Below are 18,973 nucleotides of genomic sequence, written 5' to 3' on the forward strand. Positions count from 1 at the left end.
TGTCCTCTCAATCGGATTAGAAAAGGAATAAACGAGCACTTCCAATCCGATTGAAATTTCATTCAGATGGAGCTCAATCAGATTAAGGTGTTTACATGAAAGATTTGAGTCTGATTACGCCATCAATCCGATTGCCTAAGCATTATTTGGTTGCATGGAAACATAGCCAGTGTTTCTACAGTGCCTCGCTGCTTTAAAGCAGAAGATGAAGTGCACTGAAAGCAGTACTAAAGCCTAATATATATACTGTGCATCCAGAAAGTATTCACAGCGCTTCACTTTTTCCACATTTTATTATGTTACAGCCTTATTCCAAAAGGGAACAAACAATACGCCATAATGACAACATGAAAGAAGTTTGTTTGAAATCTTTGCAAATTAATTAAAAATAAAAAATGAAAATAATCACATGTACATAAGAATTCACAGCCTTTGCTCAATACTTTGTTGAAGCACGTTTGGCACCAATTACAGCCTCAAGTCTTTTTGAGTATGAATAGTAACCTATTTTTGGGCAGTTTCTCCCATTCTTCTTTGCAGGACCTCTCAAGCTCCATCAGGTTGGATGAGGAGCGTCAGTGCACAGCCATTTTCAGATCTCTCCAGAGATGTTCAATTGGGTTCAAATCTCTGGCTGGGCCACTCAAGAACATTCACGGAGTTGTCCTGTAGCCACTTCTTTGTTATCTTGGCTGTGTGTTTAGGGTCATTGTCCTGTTGGAAGATGAACCTTCACCCCAGTCTGAGGTCCAGAGCTGTCTGGAGCAGGTTTTCATCAAGGATGTCTCTGTACATTGCTGCATTCATCTTTCTCTCGATCCTGTCTAGTCTCCCAGTTCCTGCCGCTGAAAAACATCATGACGCTGCCACCACCATGCTTCACTGTAGAGATGGGATTGGCCAGATGATGAGCGGTGCCTGGTTTCCTCCAGACATGGCGCTTGCTATTCAGGCCAAAGAGTTCAATCTGTGTTTCATCAGACAGGAGAATTGTGTTTCTCATGGTCTGAGAGTCCTCCAGACGGGCTGTCATGTGACTTTTACTGTGGAGTGGCTTCCGTCTGGCCGCTTTACCATACAGCCCTGATTGGTGGAGTGCTGCAGAGATGGTTGTTCTTCTGGAAGGTTCTCCTCTCTCCACTGGAGCTCTGTCAGAGTGACCATCGGGTTCTTGGTCACCTCCCTAACTAAGGTCCTTCTCTTCCAATTGCTCCGGGCGGCCCGCTCTAGGAAGAGTCCTGGAGGTTCCAAACTTCTTCTATTTATGGATAATGCAGGCCACTGTGCTCACTGGGACCTTCAATGCTGCAGAAACGTTTCTCTACCCTTCCCCAGATCTGTGCCTCGATACAATCCTGTCTCGGAGATCTACAGACAATTCCTTGGACCTCATGTCTTGGTTTGTGCTCTGACATGCACTTTTTTCTGTGGGACCTTATAGACAGGTGTGTGCCTTTCCAAACCATGTCCAATCGACTGAATTTACCACAGGTGGACTCCAGTCAAGTTGTAGAAACATCTCAAGGATGATCTGTGGAAACAGGATGCGCCTGAGCTCAAGTTTGAGTGTCATGGCAAAGGCTGTGAATACTTATGTGCGCATGTGATTTTTTTTGTTTTTTATTTTTAATAAATTTGCAAAGATTACAAACAAACTTCTTTCACATTGTCATTATTGGGTATTGTTTGTAGAATTTTGAGGAAAATAATGAATTTAATCCATTTTGGAATAAGGCCCTAACATAAGAAAATGTGGGAAAAGTGAAGCGCTGTGAATACTTTCCGGATGCACTGTAGCAATAAACAATCACCAAGAGACTTTATTGTAATGAATCATTTTATTTTTAGATGAAATGTGAAGCTAAAAAGTGAAAGATCAATCATAATGATGGAATATCTTGCTTTTTCAGACTCTGACACGAGATCCAGAGCAGAAAAACCTGCCGGTAATGATACTGCTCTCTGTTTTCAGCATGTTTCAGATGTTTACAGCATGAGCTGATATTGGGTGTTTGTTGTGTCAGTCATATAGTGTGTTTCTCTCTTAAAAAGCCTCAGGAGAGCAGCTTCAGCCGTGCTGTGAGAAGTGCAGAGCTCTAAAGGTCAGTCCGTCTCTGAACACTGGTTCATCAACCACCTTCATCAGGTGCATCATGGGATGCTTCTAAACACTAGTGTGATGGAGCCTTTCATGATTGGTTTTGCTCTTCACTGTATGATTTATGTAAATAAATTCATATTCAATGTTTGTCTACACAATGCATTTAATCCATTTAAGCGCAAGCCTTTAGATCAAAAGGTTTTAAAGGTAATGAGAAACATAATTCAGTGAAGTGCATCTTTTGACTGGTAGTGTATTTATATACCCTGTGGTTCTCAAATCTTTCACCCAAAGTATCACTTTCGATCACCACTTACACAAAGGAAGGGAAGATCACAGATGAGATCTTTTCAATATCTCAGATATTATGACGTTAGATAAAGAAGATACTGTTGATCTCACTGTGGCACTGTTGATACTACTGGTGATACCGACATGCAACTGTTTTTCCCTCACAGAATCCCAAATATGAGCTTGTCACCCCCAGGAAAATGTCCAGAGATCGTCTGCAGTAGGTTCCTCTTCTCCATACTATACCAGATTTGCTCACGGTTCATGCAGTACAGCGATCAGTCACATCTGACTCCCAGCAGTCATCACCACTTGCTTTATGACTCTCTTTTTTCAAAATGACCAGTGCTAAACTTGAACACTGCCAGGTTTATAAGAATCCAAGATGTCATGTGAGAATTGTCAAATGTGTCATTTAATTGTTGCTGTTGCATAGTGACATTCCCCAGTGAATAGAAGCTAGGGGTGGGTGAGATGTTCGAAAGAAGCCTCACCAATGCTGCATGTATTTGATCACTTTGCTGAATAAAAATATTCATTTCTTCCAAAAACAAAACAAAACAAATCAAAAAATCGTACTGACCTCAAACATTTAAATGGCACTGTGTGTAAGCAGAAAAAAAGGCATTTATACCAGTCTTGAAAGATGTTTTTTGAGGACTGAGATGTGATGTGTTGTGATAACTACATACTACATAAGATTACAGTGCTTACATCAGGAAATGCTGCAGATTCACTGATTTGACACTGACTTCCTGTTGCTCTTCCAGTGATGTCCAGTGTTGTTCTGCTCTGCTCTAGGCTACAGCTGGATGCTGAGGGGGTGTTTGAGTGTTCAGACACGGGGCTGGTGTTCGAGGTCTCCCAGCGCGTCAAAATCACCTACTGCATTCTCTCCTGGAGCAAGTTTAGCACCTACTTGACTGGATCATGGAAATTTGCTGGACCCATTTTTGATGTGGACTGCGATCCGTCTATTCTCAAATCCATCCAGTTCCCACACTCACTGTGTTTAGCAGGTACAGGGATATCAAGTCAAGTCACCATTATTTATATAGTGCTTTATACAATACAGAGTGTGTCAAAGAAGCTTTAAACAAGAAAATAATGGCTAGTGATGCAAACAGAATTCAGTTCTGCTGCTGTCATTATTCAGTTGATTCAGTTCAATAACTGTGTGAAGTTCATCCGTTATGAAGCAAGTTCAGCTATAAGCAGCTCTGCTGATGACAATAGTGCCATTATTCAGCTCAGTTTAAGTTTTGTCCTCATCCAATGGTGTCAGTGCAGTTAAATCACTAATATTGCTGGATATTAAGTGTCCCCAACTAATCAAGCCAGAGGAGACAATGGCAAGAACCCAAACTCCATCAGGTGGCAGAATGGAGAAAGCAAATTTAGGGGGCTCGGTTCTCCTCTGGCCAAATCATACCGTTTGAAAAGTATGAAACGGTGGCAAGTTTTCTCACAGGTTTCACAGTATGTTTTTCAGTTTTAAGTGCTCTTTTGATGAATTTGACATGATGGGAATTTCGAGAATTGAATCAAAATGTTTGAATTATTTAGCAGATAAAGACAACGAAGTGAAGTTCAGCGTGCTACACGTGAAGAACAGCCGTGGTCTGATCGAGCCCTCGGCTGATCACTCCGGGAGTCACGTCAAATGGACCGTGTCTTCGCTTTCACCCGTGGGCCCGATTGCTCAGACGTCTAAGTCAGCAGAGCATCATGGGGTGGTGCAGGTGTTCAAAGAGGTGGGCCATGAAAACTCCTTCTCCTTCAGAGTTTATCTGGCTGGAAACAACTGCTCTGACATCAAGGTGAGGAAACTAAAGGGCTTCTGCTTTCACAGAAACAAGTCAAACGGTTTTTACTGAACACGGCTGACTGGTCGTATTTTCGGTAACCCTGCGATGTAACCTTTTGGTAATCTGCTGTATTTAGATGTAAATTTAGAGCAGTGCTGTGCAGCATGTCTTCAGGGACTAGTGGCAGTAAGTAGGACTGATGACATCATCATTGACATCACACCACTTTCAGTTCTGCATCTCTGCCACTCTGTGCTTGAGTCTTACGCTGTGATGTTTGATTGTGTGCATGTTAGTGGGTGGCTTTGTGTTCCTGTGTAATAGTTTCATCATCTAATAAATGCCTGCAGCTATAGAATGGAAACTTTTATAATACCTGCCGGATCTCAGCATCATGCTTTCAGTTTTCACAGTATCTGGCACTTTCCATGACTATATAGAGCTTGAATAAAACATTGAACTTAGCCTTCAAAGATGTCAAACTACATAATTTATGAGCTATCTGAGATACAGTAGTGGCTAGGGGTGTGACGAGACACTTAGCTCATGAGACAAGATTTTTGCACAGAAATTTTAAGAAACCATCAATGACAAAATTCATGACTGGAAAAATAGACTTAACGTGTTTTAATCATCTTGAGTAATGAATGTCATTTCAGTTCCACTTTCTGAGTATGAATTATCATATGCATTGATAGACAACAATATTCAAGCACTGTAAAGGTTTTGCCACAAATTCAACTGGCTGGCTTCTGTATTAGCGTGCTTTCCCCCTTCATATCAGCCCGAGATGAGAGATTTATGCATTTTTATTCTGTAAAAAAGCCTCCGATGACGCAAAAATCATCATTTTGCGTCATCGGAGGCTTTTTTGGCCAGAGGCTTAAAACTACAGCCAGTAATAGCAGGTAGTTCCGCATTTTTTCACCACGTCCATACATATGCGCGTTTGAGGTTACTCACGGACATAGATCAAAGATTTTATCAAAAGTGGGTGTCAATTATATTTTTAAGCTTACAGTAATTAACTTTATTTTGTCTACACTACATCAGTGGTTCATCTCGCAAATTTATCGGTCTCTGCAGTCATCTCAACCAATACAGCAACAGGCTTTTGTGGTAACGTTAGCATAAATAGATAAATAGACTAACTCAGTTTTACAGAAGAGGCTTTACTTTGATGACAGTCAACTTATATGCAACTTATATGTAATCGTCTATCTAACGTTACTTTGCTAAGTTTGCAGTTTTACTACATATTGGTTACTGTGTTATCAGTCTAGTATCAGCGAGTCTTACCTCTGGGCGAATACGCTTAGTGCCAGATGCCCAGGCTGTTCGTCCTCTGGGAAAGTCAATATCGACGGTATCGCGGTGTCCTTCAGAATGGTTCTCTTCATTGCAAAGATATTTGGTTCATAGTCCTCGTGCTTGAAATGGAGACTACATATTCTGCGTTTTTTTTAGGTTTTCTATAACGGTGTCATCTCCAAACTTCGGGTGTTTGATGGCCCGCAGCCACTGTTTACATCGCTCCAAATCTTTAACTTAATCGGAAAATGATGGAAACTTACTTGTCCTTTCCTGGTTTTGGGTGTACATCCAGGTACAAAGCAGTTTAGCACCATTTCACTGTAAATGTATGAACTAACTCACGATTTATAGAATTAATATGTAACAAAGCAAGCCTAGTTGTTTGAATTTTCCTGGTAATGCCGCCTGTAACCGATAGGCGTGGTTTGGGCGTGGCCTCGCAAGGGCAGCAAAACAAGTGCATTCTGGGAGTTGTTGTCTTTCATCCACATTAGTCAAAAATACATTTTCTGCCTTTTCTCAGTCTACAAAGCTCCAAATTCAAAAATAATTTCACATTTCTACTACATAAATGACCAATTTTAAATACACATTCATCTTTCCAGGGGTGAAGTACCCCTTTAAGTGCTATTATGTCACGTAATTTGTGCACATCAGGTAACTCGCATTTTACTTTCGCTTTCAAATCCGCGTTCACACGTACTCTGTGAACAGGGAGTGGTGATGCTGAGCGTGCATTTAAAGATATTTAATTCTCTGTTGTGCAACAAATCCTTCATCTTGTCAGCCATCTCGCCTTACTCTCATCACGTGATCAGTGAACTGTGATTCGTGCTGCACTGTGTGACTCTGTGACGTGGTGATTGCAGCTCCTCCCGAACCTACATTTGAAACTTCATAAGAAAGCAAAACAACAGTGGAGACGGTGTAATGTAACGTAAATGTAACGGTGGCATATTCAGTCATGGCGATATCGCAAGACAGCTTTTCACTCGACAAGATATCTCGTCATGCTTTAATACTGCGAAATCTCATGGCACATCTCGTCACACCCATAGTAGTAATGTCCTGAGGAGATATTTGTTTTTAATGATCCTACAAGTTTGATTGAACCATAAAAATATGGTTATGTTTTGAGAATGAGAATTTTGAGAAATCATTTTAAATATGAGGGAAGAACAAAACACTAAACTTGGTTATGGTATTTATCTGACAAAATTATTTGGCAAATTACTTGGTTTTTTTGCATGTGTTAATAATTTCTTTGTATGAAGGTCTGGCCAAAAATTATGTCCACACATTTTTTTATTGCATTATCACAAATTAAAACAATTGACTCCAAGCATAACTATGCATTATTCGTACAAAATATTTAAGGTGCCTAAGTTACACATCATCAACTCTTTTATTTGAAGGAGAAGTGCAGGCCTGCCCTGAAGCATGGCAATGAGACACAGCATTTCATTCCCCTTCTTAGGGAACCAGGTTGCATTCGGAAAACTAAGACGTTCCCTTTTCGAAGTGGAACTTCGACACTGTTTCTTGATGTTGATGCTTTGGGGAAGGCAATGCCCACTATGCCATGCTGAAGAAAATGCCTGGTCTGCACTTAAATGACTCTACTGTTCCAACCCAGAGTCAGAAAGAGCGCATCAACACCCAAAGGCACATCCTATGCGAATTGTGCAAGAGATGCACAGTGACCCTGCTCTCTAAAGCCAGTATCCACAGGCACTTAGGCAGTAATCTCCAAAACTTCTGACCTCAGATGAGGGAAGTCCAGGTTTAGACAGCCTCAGCATGAGGAGCATGGGACACATGACGCTCTGCCCAATGTAACTTCATTACCAAACAACCCAGCCAAAGGGTGAGTTCGCTGCCCTACTTTAAAACCCACCAGGTGTCCTTGTCTAGAGGGAAGCTCTCTAGCCCTGCTTTAACTCCAATAAATAATTTAGAGACAGCGGTATAAAGAAGTGTGAGATGTATAGCGTTCTACCCATCACAGATCTCTTTATCAAGCTTTGTACTAGAGGTCTGCAATGGATTGATTTATTTCCACTCCTGCAAAATTGTGTGCCGCTCCCACCAAAAATATGTTATATTTTATCCTGCTCTTTCCCAAAATGTTGCCCTTTACTGCTCGTAAAAGCCCATAGGAAGAGCTCTACACTGATTTTCAAATTCTACACATGCGCTTGTGTGTGCTGTTATTATTAGATAATTATATTTTGAGGGAGCCCACGAATCATTTCTTTCTCCTGCTTCCCACGCACATCTGTTTTTAACAATTCAAAACGCCTCACTCTGTTATGTCGGGTCCTGCAGATGACCTCAGGATTGCAGACCTCTACTTTATGCCCAATGTTGACAAATAGCAACCCATCATCAAGGGAGCACATTATCTGCTTTTGACCCTTTTTACATGAGAGAGGGTAAAAGAGAGAAGATAATCTCACTCTTTATTAGGTCTACCCTGGAAAAAGAGTTCAGAAATTCAAGCAGAATAGCTGACCTTGGCAACAGCAGAGGGATTGACATCAGTGATCCATCTCTGTTCCACCAGTCCACTCCATTCAGGTGGAGGGGGCGGGATGTCCTTGGACATACAACCATAATCCAACACGTCAACTGAAAGTTTCTTGATGAATATAAGAATGCAGCAACATTTATAACATAAGAAAGCAATGCTAAACGTAATTCCTCAAAACTAGACACGCCACATTAATATGCTCTCACCCAGGTCGGAAGCTGCTACAGATGGGCTTCCTGAAATGACATGAGGGCAATGGTGTTTAATAAATCTCCATTTTGGATCAGAAGAATTAGCAGAGCAAGCTTGCAAATAAAAAATGGGACTCAAGAGCAATGGAGCTTTCAGAAATCAAATGGGAAAAAAACTCCCGCCAGACTCCTCCGCTTAACTTTCAATCCTCTCGATCGATCCTGCCCTTCCGCCTCGGGAGCCACAGGACCTGCAAGGTGCAGACACTCGACTCTTATCTCAAGAAAGAGCCAAGCATGGGTAGAACTCCTCACCCATAGTGAATGCATTCAAGTCCCTCGAGAGCAGAACGGGCTCCTTGTAAATGCATGATTCTCATTACTCTAAGATGATCAAGCAAGAACAGAGCTTCCTGTTGCAAATGCATTGCCATGAGTGCCTCCAACTTCCTTGAGAGCTGAAAGTGCTCAGCGCAAACACTAGATTCTGTCCCTTGAGAGAGAATCATGAACAAAATCTTGAATGCATCACAATGAGCACATCCAGCTCCCTCAAGAGTCGAACGCACTCCAACAGATTCTCATCAAAGCAGCTCCTGAAGACAACAGGAAAAAAGCTGATGACGTGTTACTCAGGCGCCCTTTTATATTCACGCATGCTTCGCACGTGACGTCATAGACTGCCATCTGCCAATGAATTTGGTGTTTTTACACATGCTTCAGACACCGGTCATGCTGAGGGAGCTTCCTATAGTGTCAACACCAAGACCCAGCGTCCACTTCCACTTCGAACTCTGACACCCAGTTAAAGGGTTAGTTCACCCAAAAATGAAAATAATGTCATTTATTACTCACCCTCATGCTGTTCCAAATTTCCTCTCTCAAGATCCATTAATGCACTAAAAACATATTTAAATCAGTTCATGTGAGTACAGTGGTTCAATATAAATATTATAAAGCCACTATGTTTTTAGTACATTAATGGATCTTGAGAGAGGAAATGTCATTGCTGGCTATGCAGGCCTCACTGAGCCATCAGATTTCAACTAAAATATCTTAATTTGTGTTCTGAAGATTAACGAAGGTCTTACGGGTGTTATGACCCGGGCCAGTGTTAAAGATGCTTGGAACAGTTGACGGGATTGTCACTGACCCGATCAGGTCACCATTGTCACAAAACTCTTATCATTTGCACGTGTTTTTAAGTTGCACATGCTCTTGCCAATTTAATAATTCAAGCGATTTTAAACAAAAATTTGGTACCTGCACACTGTTTATTTAATTTGAATTGTATTTATTTCTTATAATTACTATTTTTGTTCTTATTTTATTACTGACTGTATACTAAACTTTAAAAATATTTGAACTTTATATTATACTTGAAGTTATGTATTTATAACTTCAGGCTAGTAGTTTTTGTTGTGGTATAAAAATTGGAATCGAGAATTGTGAAACTTAATGGGTATCTATAATTTTGGTTATTACAATACAAGGTTACATGGGTCAAAACAATGAAAACAATAACTATTATATTTTATTTATTTATTTTTGTGGCAGGACAAGTGCAAAGTTTGGCTGGACTGGGGCTATAGAAAACATCTTTAGTGTTGAGCCCAGATGTTACTACAGTAGTTTATAAATATCAGATTGAAATATTAACAAATTGTTAATTCTAAGGTCAAGAATACATTTCATAGTTCATCATTCTTAGATAAAGGTTTATTCAAAGGAATAGTTCAGCTACAAATGAAAATGATCTCATGATTTACTCACCCTCAAGCCATCCGAGGTGTAGATGTCTTTCAGACAAATACAATCTGAGTTATATTTAAAAATATACTGGTCCTTCCAAGCTTTATAATAGTAGTGAATGGGAGGCACAAATTTGGAGCCCAAAAAAGTGCATTGTAAAAGCACTCCACATGGGTCCAGGGGGTTAATAAAGGCCTTCTGAGAGAAGTGATGGGTTTTTTTAAAGAAAAATATCTATATTTAAAGGTGCCCAAGAATGCTTTTTCACATGATGTAATATAAGTCTAAGGTGTCTCCTGAATGTGTTTTTGAAGTTTCAGCTCAAAATACCCCATAGATTTTTTTTATAATTTTTTTTAACTGCCTATTTTGGGGCATCATTAACTATACACTGATTTTGGCAGCGCGCCGCCCCTTTAATTCGCCTGCTCCCTGCTACACGAGCTCTCGACTATATTACAGTGCATTTACAAAGTTCACAAAGCTAATATAACCCTCAAATGGATCTTTACAAGATGTTCGTCATGCATGCTGCATGAATGCTTCGAATTATGTGAGTAAAGTATTTATTTTGATGTTTACGATTGATTCTGAATGAGTTTGATAGCGCTCCGTGGCTAACGGCTAATGCTACACTGTTGGAGAGATTTATAAAGAATGAAGTTGTGTTTATGAATTATACAGACTGCAAGTGTTTAAAAATGAAAATAGCGACGGCTCTTGTCTCCGTGAATACAGTAAGAAACAATGGTAACTTTAACCACATTTAACAGTACATTAGCAACATGCTAACGAAACATTTAGAAAGACAATTTACAAATATCACTAAAAATATGATATCATGGATCATGTCAGTTATTATTGCTCCATCTGCCATTTTTCACTGTTGTTCTTGCTTGCTTACCTAGTCTGATGATTCAGCTGTGCTCAGATCCAGACGTTAATACTGGCTGCTCTTGTGTAATGCCTTGAACATGAGCTGGCATATGCAAATATTGGGGTCATACATATTAATGATCCCGACTGTTACGTAACAGTCGGAGTTATGTTGAGATTCGCCTGTTCTTCGGAGGTCTTTTAAACAAATGAGATTTATATAAGAAGGAGGAAACAATGGAGTTTGAGACTCACTGTATGTCATTTCCATGTACTGAACTCTTGTTATTTAACTATGCCAAGATCAATTAAATTTTTCATTCTAGGGCACCCTTAAAACTTTACATCCTAAAATTACTAGCTTCCAGCAGATGAATGTACGCATACTGCATGAGTCGACTTGGGCCACAAGAATAACCCGTGACGCAACTCAAACTCAAAAATTCTCGTTTTGGACTAATTTGTGACCGGTGTTTTGTTTTGCTCTATCCTCTGTGCTTCTGCATTCATAATTGCATCATGCGTCGGGTCAGAGGTCACTCTTCCACCACAAATCGAAGCGCACTGCCGTCTTCCAAGACAGTTATTATAGTTAATAAAGTTTTAAATATGGATATTTTTCTTACAAAAATGCATCGCTTCACTTCAGAAGGCCTTCATTAACCCCCCAGAGCCGTGTGGAGTACTTTTACGATACATGAATGCACTTTTTTTGCTTTAAAATCAATCCCCCTGTTCACTCCCATTATAAAGCTTGGAAGAGCCAGAATATTTTTAAATATAATTCCGATAGTGTTTGTCTGAAAGAAGATAGTCATATACACCTAGGATGAGTAATAATGGGATCATTTTCATTTTTGGGTGAACTATCCCTTTAACATCTATTAGCTCTCACTCTGAAACACCAGACTGTGCTCTGTTCATCTTTACAGTTATGATCGCCTCTGGTTCTTCAGCTGATAACTGGAGGACCGTTTTCTCAGATTGCCTCAGATTTTATTGCAGTGCATGTGGGGAAGATCTATGAGCTGCACTTGATGATAAATATCAGATAAACCCTGTGGCTTTCTCCACTCAAATTACATTGCGGTAGTTTTTTGTTTTTTTTTTTAAAGATCAAAAATTACAGCACCTGACTCAGAGCAGAAGTTTCTGATTAGGTACTCACCAATGTGGCCAAGGCCACAACTCTTCAATGGCTTGAAATGTGATTGCTAAATGTCATTAATTAACTTTCCCTCATCATCTGACGTCCAATAACAGTTTGTGTTCTGCTGGTCTCTGTGCAGGGGTCTTCTGCTCTGCGTTTAGTCATCAAATTCACACGTGGAATGACTTCCTGCGGTCTGTGCGCACACAGAGCAGTTTCAGAGCAGCATAATTCACACTGTCAGAGAGGCGGTTTCAGTTTCACTCAGTCAAAAAATGTTTTCCTCGACATTAAAGGAAAAGTTCAGCGAGAAATGAAAAGTCATTTAGTCATTTACAGCACTCACCCAAATAAATATGACTTTCTTTCTTCTAAGAATGTCCAGGCCTCTCCTGTGTATTTGATGAAAGCAAATGGGGACATCTCAAAAAAAAAAAAAAAAAAAAACTCCACAATGTTACTTCACTCAAAATTTTGTTTGATTTAAGAGGCCTTTTCTATAAAGTACAGCAGTGGCCAAACTTGATGTCCAGCCTAGGAAAATTGACATCTTGACCCTTCATTCAAATAATATTAAATATGTGTTCAAGATTTTGCAGTCATATTGCATAGGCCAGGCTGTCATACAACGAAATTATGCGTGAACTCAAAAATGAGAGAACTAACAAAATATTAAAAAACAGAAAAACAAAAAGCAAACATTGACTACAACATATGTTTTTCTTGCATTTTTCTTTTGCATAGTAAAATAAAGTTTACTATGTAGCTGTAGTTTGCCTTTTTTTTTGACGAACAATTTTGTCAGATAAATACCTTGACCAGGTTTAGTGTTTTTTTCTTCCCTCATATTTAAAATATATATATATTTTTTTTTTAAAGAAAAGAAGTTGGTAACACCTTATTTTAAGGGTCCAGAATAATGCATTATTAAGCATTAATTCATGATTAACTTGTTCACAATTAAGCATTAGTTAAGAATAAACACACTAGTAATTAATGATAAACTTTACATTTTAAAGGTCCTGAATTATGCATCAGTTAAGCATAAATAAACTAGTACTTGTTCACAATTATGCATTAGTTTAGCATGGACACAATAGTAATTAATGATTAACTTAACACATAGTAGGGCATATCAGCCATTATTTACAAATTATTAAACATTTGAAAGATACACATTCATGCTATAAATAAACAAAAAACTACCTTTTAGTCATTATCTACAACTTAATAAACCATATATTATTTTTGTGTAGGGATGTAATTATATTTCTGTGGCATTCTATTAAATTAACTGAGCAATAAGCTAGTAATTATGTTTAATTACTGCTGGTTTTCAGTTATAATATAATAATATAATAAAATAAAGACAATTTGACCTCCAAAGTGAAAGTTAAATCCTCATTAATTATGGCACTTATTGAGTGATATTCAAGTTTATTGATTATAAGGATAACTTTCACTTTGGGGGTCAAATTGTCTTTATACTATTTTAGCAATTTATAACTGAAAACCAACAGTAATTAAACAATCACTAGCTTATTGTTCAGTAAACTTAATAGAATGGCAATTACATCACTACACAAAAATAATATATGGCTTAATAATTTGTAAATAATGGCTGATATGCCCTACTATGTGTTAAGTTAATCATTAATTACTATTGTGTCCATGCTAAACTAATGCATAATTGTGAACGAGTAAATCATTAATTACTAGTTTATTTATGCTTAACTAATGCATAATTCAGGGCCTTTAAAATGTAAAGTAAATCATGAATTACTAGTGTTTATTCTTAACTAATGCTTAATTGTGAAGTTAATCATGAATTAATGCTTAATAATGCATTATTCTGGACCCTTAAAATAAGGTGTTACCAAAAGTTGATTGAGTTCAGTTCAATAACGGTGTGACAGAGGATAGTTTTTAGCAAGCATCACAGTACTGCAGAAACCTTGCTGTATTTGTTTGGTTTTGTTACTGATCCAGTAACCCTGAGATGGTTTAACCTGTCTAGCTTCCGGCGTGTGTAAAAGACTCTTAATAACTAACACCCAAATACTGCAACCTGTCGCAGGACATCAGAAGGGCCGTTCGGCGGGCGAACAACTGTAAGAACAACAAGAGGTACATACATGTAGACAAGCCACCTACCTGCATGCTAGAGGAGAACAGGAAGTACCGGCTGATCAGCGAGCCTGTGGGTCACATCACACCAGAGGTAAGGGTCGCAGCCGGAGACCGCAGCGCACTCAGCAGCGCAGGCTTTGATAGATCACATGTGCGTGTGTCTGCAGGACATGCTCTTCACGCCTGTCATCGTGGAGGTGAAGGGGTACTTCGAGGTCTTCTTTGAGGAGAGTCCTCCTTTCAAACTGTCCTTGACAGATGCCGACTCGGGACATACCGTATGGACTGCGACCATCAGAGAGGGTACGGCTTCAACACACAGACACGAGATGGCGACACTGGTGCCAAAATATAACTTTATTCAAGATGTTACTCCTGAACTTACAAGAAATCCACCTCAAGCCTAGTAGCAGACCCAAAGAGGAGCACAGGTGCAAACATCCCCAGTACTCAACAATTTTAATGTCAAGGCCAAGTGTTAAACTTTACATTATTCCAGTACACAAAGTCTGGTAGTATCACTCAGTGCCTTATAAATGACTGATAACAGCCTCAACGTATGCTGTTATGGCCAATATAATCATAAACACACTGCTCAAGACTTGCTTCTGTGTGAACCATGTAGTCAAAAGTATTATTTTCATGTGTCTCCCTTAAATATGAAGTCAGAAAGATGCTTTTGTGTCAAAAGCGGGAAACGTCACAGCATAACAGGGCTGAACAGAGTGCAGGTACAAAGACAAATTCTGTGTTTGCTCGGAAAAAAAGATGTATTGTGCTATAAACCTATAAGTCAAAAGATGTGACTGTGTGTGTGTAATTTGGAAGGAACAATACATCTTGTATTAATTCTTTTTCAGGGGACTGTGTACATCATCTAGAGGAAACCCCCAGAAAACCAATGAAAGGTATGCAATGCAGTGAGTGCTGCAGGGGTGACGTATGTTGTTAGCACATCGTCCTGAAGTCAATGGGTTTTTGGTTAACTGGCTGAAATAAGGTCTGGTGAACACATTAAAGGGGTCATATCATGAAGTCTTTCCATGTTTAAGTGTTATAATCGGGTCCCTGGTGCATCTACCAACACAGAAAATGTGAAAAAGGACAACCCAGTAACTTTGTTTTGTTCTCTGCAAGCATGTGACAAAACAAACCGCTCAGATTTTGCTCCTCTTGTGACGTAGGAAGAGGATCTTATTACAATATTACCGCCCCTTAATCTGCATGTTTCCACCCCCTGAGCCGTCATTTTGTTTTCACAAGTGACAACAATGCACCAGTTCTAACACCGGGGCAAAAGTTGGAGCAAAGCATGCTAACTGTTCTGTCGTTGGCTGCACACTGAACACTATTTAGTGTTTTCAGTGGAAATCCCCCAGGGCTGCTTTAGAGAAGAGCAAGAGTTGTTGTAGTAGAGGGCAGTGTTAATTTTGACAGCAAATTTTCATTTAGTTTTAGTCATAGTCTTTTGACTAAAATTCCATTCAGTTTTAGTCATATTTTAGTCATCGGAAATTGTTTTAGTTTAGGTTTAGTCAACAAAATATCATAAGATTTCAGTCAACTAAAATTTCAGTTTGTTAAATTGTAATGCATTAAGCATTTCTCTAACAATTCACAGATCCTATGCACTGATATAGGGAGGCGTACATATTGCCGAAACTGTTTATGTTCACCCAACTGTACTTTGCTCGCCAAAGCGGACGTTTTTTGACCGTTCAAGTGCAAAAAGACACGAAAGAGCAAAATTCAGCATATTTCAGGGATTGACACACTTATCATTGAGGTACTATTATAGTTTTCGTTTAAAATATTTATTAGATTTGATTTTTAGTTTTTCTGTTTTCATTGTAATTTTAGTTAAAAGTTTTAGTAATTTTTTGTGTTTATGTCTTTTAGTATTTGCTTTTAAATGTCTATAAGTTTTTATCTCTGTTTGTTATTTTAATACCTCAGGATTTACTTTACATTTTTTATATATATTTATTTTTTATTTCAGTTAACGTTTACTTTAAGTAATGAAGATTTCTTTGGTTTTAGGTTTAGTTAACTATAATAACCCTTATACTTGTAAAATATATTGATTAATGTGTCAAATAATGTTCTTAGTCTTTCCTTCCTGTGACAGAAGACACAGTAGTTTACTATGAATTGAATAGAAATTAAATTAAATACAGTTTATTGTTTAAACAAAATAACAATGACCAGGAAAAAAATCATTATAAACCATCCTGAAATACACAGTGACTCTTATTCTGAAATGTCTGCAGTGTGTACTGTAGCTGCTCATGAGGGTGATAGAACATACTGCCATATAAACATTGTGTAGTAAACACTGCCATAATTCCTCAACATTAGCTTATAAGCAATCGCTTGGCATAAATGTGCACTATTCATTAATTGCAGAGCAGTCTGAAGTGCTGCTGCATGAGCCTGTAGAGGGCGCAACAGCGCGCGTTTTCCCGCGGTTAGATCAGCACGTTACACGTCAAATGTGCGCATCTTCCACACAGGACAGTCCTGACTGGATATCTTCCTAAATCGTCCCTTTCTTTCATTTTTGTCTTGTTTTTATTCGTTGACGACAATTAGAGTAGATTTTAGTCATAGTTTTAGTCATCCAAAACGCATTTTTATTTAGTCATCTTCTCGTTTTCATCCATGAAAAAAGGTCGTTGAATAATTTTAACACTGGAAGAGTGTTGTTGACATGCCGTCATTTTACACCGGACTGCTTCACAAACGAGGGTCAATTCAACACAAAAGATGAACATGACGGCACATGCTAGTGGATGAGTTGAATCAACTCCACAGCAACTACATCAATTTATCCACTAACCATTCAGAAACGTCTAAAAGTTGTAACTTCTTCCTGAGTCTCTCCATCAGTGTCGACTCCGGTTTGAACAATGTAAGGCTGAACACTTTCCTCATTTTGTCTGCGTGAGATTCTCCAGCTTTGTTGTTGTTGAGCTGTTAAAGCTCCGCCCTCTTCTGGAAAGGGGGCGGGGGCAGCAGCTCATTTGCATTTAAAGGGACACACACAAAAACGGCAAATTTGACAAGCTCTAATACATGATCTGTGGGGGATTTTGAGCTGAAACTTCACAGACATATTCTGGAGACACCAGAGACTGACATTACATCTTGTGTAAATTGGCATAATTAGTCCACTTTAAATTTGATCAGGCTGAACAGGAGAACTTCTCACTAGTCTGCTTTGTTGTGTTTATATTTGCACTCTTTCAAACTCTTCTAATGCAAACTTTTAGGGAAAATGTTTTTAATTAAAGACACTCAGGCCCTGTTTTCACCTGGTATTAAGATGCATTTTGCTTGATCAGATCACAAATGGGTGACACTAAATAAACATTTTGAGCTTGTCCACCTTTGACGACTTCAGAAGGTAGTCGAAAACTCATTCGACCAGATTGCTTCGGTTTTGGTAGTGTAAACGCTCATTCGGTCGAATGTGTTTGAACAGCCACTAAAGACTGCCTACTCTCCACCTACTGACCTAATGCGTAAACATTATGAAAAGAGCATTGGCAAGATGGGATTTAAACTTTGTTGGCAGAAGACCCAAGTTTGGTTTGAAGATGAAAAATGTACCAATCACAATGTTCTCTCACCATTCCTGATTTCTAACACACTCACTGATGCTTTCAGTCACGTTCATATGTAAATTGCATGAGCTAATTTCTTCCATTAGATCGAAAGATCTGAAAAACCCATACATTTACCCACCCCCTCGAAGAAATCAGGACAGAAGTGTTTGAAAGTGGACAAAAGAGACAACAAGAATGTGTCTCCCTCGTCCACTCGTGATCCGATCAACCAAAACACATCTTAATACCAGCTGTAAACAGGGCCAGAGAGTTGCTGAAGTTGCAAAATCAATATTTTGTGGTCTCGCCCTCTACAGGCAGAAAGAGACACAGCAGCACATCAGAGGAAGAGCTGTGTAAAAAGCCCAGTAAGAAATCTCGTGGCGTTGATGAGTCTGGTAGGTTCATGACGAACGTGACACCTCCTCCCTACTGTATTTGTCCTGCATATATCTTGACTGAAGTGCTGCCGTGACCTCAGATTGTCCCGCGACGGCCGCGGCTCCAGACCTGACGGACCAGCAGCTGATGCAGGTGGCCAAACGCATGGGGAAGGAGTGGAAGATCGTAGCCATCTGCTATCTGGGCCTCTGCAAACAGGATCTGGAGGAGATGGAGGCTGCAGAGGAGGACGTGACCATGCTGAAGTTCAACATGCTGGAGCGCTGGAGACGACGGCAGCCGAAGGGGAAAGCGGGAATTCAGGAGCTCCACAAGTGTCTCAAAGACAACGATGACGTGCCTAATGAGGTCATCGCTGTGCTGGACGGTGGGTCACGTGATCTTGTGCGTTTCAGTGTGAAAATGCTAGTCAGCTCAGCGGCAGGGATGCAATATTAAGGGTTTTGAGGTGTTTCTGATACTCTTTTTAGTGGTCGTCAGATTTATATCAGTCAATATTTGGCATTTTTTTGAATTATTGCCATTGGCCACTAAGATGTCCAATAAGAGCAGAAGTGGGATTTTTATTTTTATTTGTCTGTAAATAAAATAGTGTGATATCATATGATGCTCTCTATACCATATCATCCATATGGATCAACCGCTACTGAACATGCTGGTGATGAGACTCATGGAGTGAGATGCTGAAAAACAATCAGATGTGACATCGAAAGCATCTGTCCAATATAAACCAGCAGATCAAAAATAGCACAGGAATGCAGAAGAGCGTTCTGCGTGTGCGGGAATCAAGGCCACTTCTTCAAATGTGGCGTTTAGT

The 18,973-nt window shown here is 39.3% G+C and overlaps 1 protein-coding gene across 4 annotated transcripts in view; it reads left to right on the top strand.

Moving 5' to 3' along the window:
* The window catches only part of si:dkeyp-97b10.3 (NACHT, LRR and PYD domains-containing protein 1a), a 39,660-nt gene that overhangs the window by 19,383 nt on the left and 1,304 nt on the right, over positions 1–18,973 (top strand). The window contains exons 5-15 of one of the 4 annotated variants that reach the window (XM_067364813.1): positions 1,911–1,946; positions 2,053–2,102; positions 2,560–2,612; positions 3,194–3,411; positions 3,962–4,212; positions 14,094–14,237; positions 14,314–14,449; positions 14,812–14,877; positions 15,007–15,054; positions 18,072–18,152; positions 18,236–18,523. In XM_067364813.1, the coding sequence (XP_067220914.1) occupies positions 1,911–1,946; positions 2,053–2,102; positions 2,560–2,612; positions 3,194–3,411; positions 3,962–4,212; positions 14,094–14,237; positions 14,314–14,449; positions 14,812–14,877; positions 15,007–15,054; positions 18,072–18,152; positions 18,236–18,523 (1,371 nt within the window). Of the gene's footprint in view, positions 1–1,910; positions 1,947–2,052; positions 2,103–2,559; positions 2,613–3,193; positions 3,412–3,958; positions 4,213–14,093; positions 14,238–14,313; positions 14,450–14,811; positions 14,878–15,006; positions 15,055–18,071; positions 18,153–18,235; positions 18,524–18,973 lie in introns of all 4 variants that reach the window. The other 3 variants (XM_067364812.1, XM_067364815.1, XM_067364814.1) reach the window with 3 other exon arrangements.

The sequence above is a fragment of the Chanodichthys erythropterus genome, chromosome 17 (genome assembly GCF_024489055.1).
Source record: "Chanodichthys erythropterus isolate Z2021 chromosome 17, ASM2448905v1, whole genome shotgun sequence".
Taxonomy (NCBI): Eukaryota; Metazoa; Chordata; class Actinopteri; order Cypriniformes; family Xenocyprididae; genus Chanodichthys; species Chanodichthys erythropterus.